Source organism: Semicossyphus pulcher, unplaced genomic scaffold (genome assembly GCF_022749685.1).
Source record: "Semicossyphus pulcher isolate SPU_LCO1_2020_fin unplaced genomic scaffold, fSemPul1.0.p SCAF_15, whole genome shotgun sequence".
NCBI classification, from domain to species: Eukaryota; Metazoa; Chordata; class Actinopteri; order Labriformes; family Labridae; genus Semicossyphus; species Semicossyphus pulcher.
The window spans coordinates 28,706,328-28,712,500 of NW_027211659.1; the positions used below are offsets into that span (position 1 = coordinate 28,706,328).

Genomic DNA, 6,173 nt, shown 5'->3' on the forward strand with positions numbered 1-6,173 from the left:
GTATGTGTAGTATGTGAGGTGTATGTGTAGTGTGTATGTGTAGTATGTGAGGTGTATGTGTAGTATGTGAGGTGTATGTGTAGTATGTATGTGTAGTATGTGAGGTGTATGTGTAGTATGTGAGGTGTATGTGTAGTATGTGAGGTGTATGTGTAGTGTGTATGTGTAGTATGTGAGGTGTATGTGTAGTATGTGAGGTGTATGTGTAGTAGAAGTAAAAATACTCAAGTAAAGTAAAAGTACCTTAAACTTGTACTAAAGTACAGCACTGAGGTTAATGTCCTTCCAGCAGTGGTGTTGATGTTTATCAGAAACAACCTTTAATATATTAAAAGGCGTGAGTTAAAAGGTGTAAAAAATGAATGGGCTTTGGTTTGGTGAGGGCTGAACAACATTAAAACAGCAGGCGGAAGACTTGTTACAGTATTTTAATGAAACAAAGAACAGCTACATAAAAATACTGCACAGTAACAATCCCTGCATTAATAGTTTGTGTGTGTGTATGTGTGTGTGTGTGTGTGTGTGTGTAGGTTTTGGCAGCTCGTTCATCTCTCTGTGGTGTCGTTATAATTAGTTTAATGAGCTGTAATAATCCTGTTAACGCTCACACACTCTGTTTCAGTTTGTTCTCATGTGAAGGAAACAGAAGATAAAGAAGTGAAAAATACTAAAGTCCTGCTTTTTAACATTTTACCAAAATAAAAGTCTTTATGGGGCAAATACTAACTAACAGTGACGAACACAGTGCAGTAAAATAAACAAATATGACACTCGAGTAAACTTACTTTTCACCACTAGTTACTGGTTGATTCTAAACCAGCTAACAGAAGTTAAACAGAACTCCACTTTAAAAACATACAAATACTTACAGGAGTAAAAGTACAATAATACTACCAGCACAGTATTTCTACCATGAGGTATAAGTACTTTAGCCGAGGTATAAGTACTTCGTCCTGTCTGTATGACAGATGACAGCAGCAGACTGTGTGACACATGTGGAGTCAGAGGAGCTGCTCAGTGGAAACAGCAGCGGGGGGCGGGGCTTAACCACATCTGGATGAAAAACATCTGGACTCTCTCTCTCTCTCTTTCTCTCTCTCTCTCCCTCCCTCTCTCTCTCTCTCTGACACCGGAGCCGCAGACCGACCGACGGACCGAACAACGGACGGACTTACCGAGAGCCCGTGTGTTTTCCCGGCTGACTTTGCCCGCAGATGATGGCTCGGTTCCGGACGTTTTGGACCGGGATCCTGGTGCTCCTGACAGCCGGTGAGTGCGTCTGTTCCCCGGGTGTTTTCTCTCTTTTCCTCGGAGCTGCTGCTGGAGGTTCAGAGGGCCAGATGATGGAGGAGGGGGTTTGTTTTGGAAAATCTGCACTCACACAAGAAGTACTGATTCTATTTACTCTAGTATACTACTTACAGTGTACTTTATTACAGTACAGAACCAGAACACTTTAAAAGTACTACAGTTCATGTAAAAGTTCAAATTCTGCTTAGTTAAGTACTGCAGTATTCTCTCCTCATGTAGTTAAAGTATCACAGTAAAAGTACTGCAGTATTCTCTCTACATGTAGTTAAAGTATCACAGTAAAAGTACTGCAGTATTCTCTCTTCATGTAGTTAAAGTATCACAGTAAAAGTACTGCAGTATTCTCTCTACATGTAGTTAAAGTATCACAGTAAAAGTACTGCAGTATTCTCTCTTCATGTAGTTAAAGTATCACAGTAAAAGTACTGCAGTATTCTCTCTTCATGTAGTTAAAGTATCACAGTAAAAGTACTGCAGTATTCTCTCCTCATGTAGTTAAAGTATCACAGTAAAAGTACTGCAGTATTCTCTCCTCATGTAGTTAAAGTATCACAGTAAAAGTACTGCAGTATTCTCTCTTCATGTAGTTAAAGTATCACAGTAAAAGTACTGCAGTATTCTCTCTTCATGTAGTTAAAGTATCACAGTAAAAGTACTGCAGTATTCTCTCTACATGTAGTTAAAGTATCACAGGAAAAGTACTGCAGTATTCTCTCTTCATGTATTAAAGTATCACAGTAAAAGTACTGCAGTATTCTCTACATGTAGTTAAAGTATCACAGTAAAAGTACTGCAGTATTCTCTCTACATGTAGTTAAAGTATCACAGTAAAAGTACTGCAGTATTCTCTCCTCATGTAGTTAAAGTATCACAGTAAAAGTACTGCAGTATTCTCTCTACATGTAGTTAAAGTATCACAGTAAATGTACTGCAGTATTCTCTCTACATGTAGTTAAAGTATCACAGGAAAAGTACTGCAGTATTCTCTCTTCATGTATTAAAGTATCACAGTAAAAGTACTGCAGTATTCTCTACATGTAGTTAAAGTATCACAGTAAAAGTACTGCAGTATTCTCTCTACATGTAGTTAAAGTATCACAGTAAAAGTACTGCAGTATTCTCTCTTCATGTAGTTAAAGTATCACAGTAAAAGTACTGCAGTATTCTCTCCTCATGTAGTTAAAGTATCACAGGAAAAGTACTGCAGTATTCTCTCTACATGTAGTTAAAGTATCACAGTAAAAGTACTGCAGTATTCTCTCTACATGTACTAAAGTATCACAGTAAAAGTACTGCAGTATTCTCTCTTCACGTATTAAAGTATCACAGGAAAAGTACTGCAGTATTCTCTCTACATGTAGTTAAAGTATCACAGTAAAAGTACTGCAGTATTCTCTCTACATGTAGTTAAAGTATCACAGTAAAAGTACTGCAGTATTCTCTCTACATGTAGTTAAAGTATCACAGGAAAAGTACTGCAGTATTCTCTCTTCATGTAGTTAAAGTATCACAGTAAAAGTACTGCAGTATTCTCTCTACATGTAGTTAAAGTATCACAGTAAAAGTACTGCAGTATTCTCTCTACATGTAGTTAAAGTATCACAGTAAAAGTACTGCAGTATTCTCTCCTCATGTATTAAAGTATCACAGTAAAAGTACTGCAGTATTCTCTCCTCATGTATTAAAGTATCACAGTAAAAGTACTGCAGTATTCTCTCTACATGTAGTTAAAGTATCACAGTAAAAGTACTGCAGTATTCTCTCTACATGTAGTTAAAGTATCACAGTAAAAGTACTGCAGTATTCTATCCTCATGTATTAAAGTATCACAGTAAAAGTACTGCAGTATTCTCTCTTCATGTAGTTAAAGTATCACAGTAAAAGATGTCGGTGTACCTGTGTTTAGTTCTGCAGGTATTTGGTCATAAATCAAAGTATTGGACACATTAAATGTTGACCTGATGGGGGCGCTAGATAATACTTCTAAACAAAGCGTTAGCGTTTGTACATTTGCTACAATCACCATATTCACATGGCGGCCATTTTCCTCTGATGTTACGCTCAGGAAGGATAACGCTCGGCTGTGTCTCACACTGTACGTTGTTTAAACGTCGCTCATCAAGTGTTGATCTTTGAACTGCTCCCTGAATAAAAGCTGATGTTAGATGATTCGCTGAAGTCTGACGGTAGCTCATTGGTTATCAGTTATGTTGTTGACTTTTGTCAGAACTGCATTATAACAGCACTTGAGCTTCCTCCTGTTAGAACGACACCAGAGGAAGATGGTCGCCGTTTGGACATGGTAACTAAAGGGCTGTGTTTGTTCGTACCGTAGTGGTTGGTTAATAATATGTCAGAAGTAACTCTTGTTGATGGAAGACGAGGAGCAAATGTGAGCAAAGGTCACCATACAGACAGAAGGGAACACATCACACCTGCTCACCTTTACTGCAGAGGCCAGAAACACCATCAGCTGCGAGGTCGACTCATTTTGCAGCCAGTTGATGGACAACAACGTTATGATGAAATGTCCCAGTGAAAGCTGCTGGTAAAGTCTGGTCTGCTGGGGCTGATGATGAGGTCACGCTGTGATAGAGCCAATAAAACACCTCAGACAGACCAAAGGGACCAAACAAGCAGCAGCTCACGTTTTCTTTGGATGATTTTTAGGACTTTTTGGTAAATGTTGCTCCACATTTGGAGGAAACTTCACATTTTATCTGCATATTTAAGATTCGCCGTCAAACAAAGACCAAAGTACACATCTGTAATCACAGTTCACACACTGGATCTGTTCTTTGTGAGTCGTGTAGCTCCACGATGTCTGTCCATCCGGACTGAAGTATTTCTGCGACTGTTGGATGATATTGTGATGACTTGTGGTTCAGACGTTCACGTTCCCCTCAGGATTCACTTAATAACTTTGTTGATACCAGATACCTGCAGAACTAATCAGCCTCATTTCTACGCTGTCTTTACTGCTAATTAGCTAATGTTAGCATGCTAACACGCTAATATAATACCTCTTTCCCACCAAAATTAGCATGTTGACGCAGGTTTTTCAGACCCAGGAAGACCCGCCTATAGATACTGATTGTCTCTTTTCCCATTGCCAGTGAAGTATCCTTCTGTCGGTCTCTTTTCTGCTGCGTCACCGTCTGACGTCACAAACACAGACAGGGTTAGTAACCAGTGAAGATGTTACGGTGGTTAGGTTTTTATTGTGTCTATCACTCATTCAGTCTGTTTATCAAACTCGGCGCGGCAAATCTGAACGATGTTCGAGCGCTGCTCGGACGGAGACGGGCGGAATTTGTAGCTGAGATGACGTGGAGTCGCTGAAGTTACCGATGGAGCATAGCATCGCGCCGGAAAGGGGGCGGAGATTAGCATGTTGACACGGGTTTTGTGTTCCCATCAATGCCGATCGGAGCCGAGGCGATAACTGTCGACTGTAACAAAAAAGCCGGGTGTTAGCGGGTGTTAGCGCGTGTTAGCGGGTGTCAGCGGGTTTTTGACCAGTGGGAACGTGGTATAAGATGGTGGACATGCTTAACATCAGCGTCCTTAAGAGCATGTTAGCATGCTGATATTAGCATTTAGCTCCATGCACTGCTGTGTTTAGCTTCATAGATCTGTTAGCATGACTGCAGACTCTTACGTTTGTTTATTTCACTTTGCTGAAAATCAGTTTGTTCATTTATTTTCTTGAATGAGTCGTTCAGAGTCTGAAGAGTTTACACTGAAGTGAATGAATGAACTGAGTGTGTGATTAAAAAGAAACCCATTATCTCACATCGAACAAAGAGCGAGTGTGTCTCTAACGTCTTCTGAACACACACACACACACACACACACACACACACGCTGCCTTCTTGGCTCTGTCTTAAGACTCTGGAGAAGAGAGCGACAGGCACTGAGAGGAAGTGTGTGTGTGTGTGTGTGTGTGTGTGTTTTATTTGTGCTAATGAGGACACTGAGGTGACGTGTTGATGGCCTGATGACCCTGACACACACACACACACACACACACACACACACACACACACACACAGATGCTGCAGAGCTCTATTCATGAACACAGCTGAGGATGTTCAGTCATCATCTCATAAATCTCTCCTCTGTCTGCTGTCACACTTTCACTGATGGATTTGTACTTACTTATGTTTTTACTTTACTTCCTCTGACTGTCACAGATTTACACCTCAAACGTTTGTATTCTAACAGTTTACCTGTGAAACAGGAACGTACGTCTGGTGGTTAGAAATATGCTCGAACAAGAGATGACAGAATAACAACCTGAGCCTGTCAGTGAAACAACAAGAACTTTGATCCATCGATGTTTATGTTGCAGCCTGATTCACTGCTGCAGGCTGACACTGATTCCTACTTAGAAACAATGCAAACAAGTGAACATCACATATTTCCAGTGATTCCAAACCAAGCTGACCTGCCGTGTGTGTGTGTGTGTGTGTGTGTGTCGATGAACACGTTGGTCACATGTCGCGTGTTTTAAAACATGCTGAAGTCGAGCACACGCGTGTCATTGGCAGAGACAAATCACAAGCTGCACCACAAAGACTCGGTCACAACTTCTTTTTCAATCCAGAAACATTCAATCAGAAATCTGATCAATACTCGTAGAGATGAACGAGCCAGTGAACTGTGTGATAGACAGGTCTACAGTTTGATGAGCTGATAATAAATGATAGTGAATGTATTGATGGTATTCGGCCCACACTGTGGGGATCACTGCACTACACTGCAGCCTGTCGTGTCTCTGGACAATCCTTCACACCGTATCTGAAGTCTGCTCGCTGAACTTCAGCAATTTAAAAATGTATTTACTCGTTAGTCAATCA

The 6,173-nt window shown here is 40.5% G+C and overlaps 1 protein-coding gene across 1 annotated transcript in view; it reads left to right on the plus strand.

Annotated features, from left to right (window-relative positions):
- Positions 1-1,214: 1,214 nt before the first annotated feature.
- LOC138592355 (TGF-beta receptor type-2-like) overlaps positions 1,215-6,173 on the plus strand; it is a 15,726-nt gene continuing 10,767 nt past the window's right edge. Inside the window, exon 1 of the mRNA XM_069663137.1 lies at positions 1,215-1,269. Coding sequence (XP_069519238.1) covers positions 1,215-1,269 — 55 coding nt within the window. The remainder of the gene's footprint in view (positions 1,270-6,173) is intronic.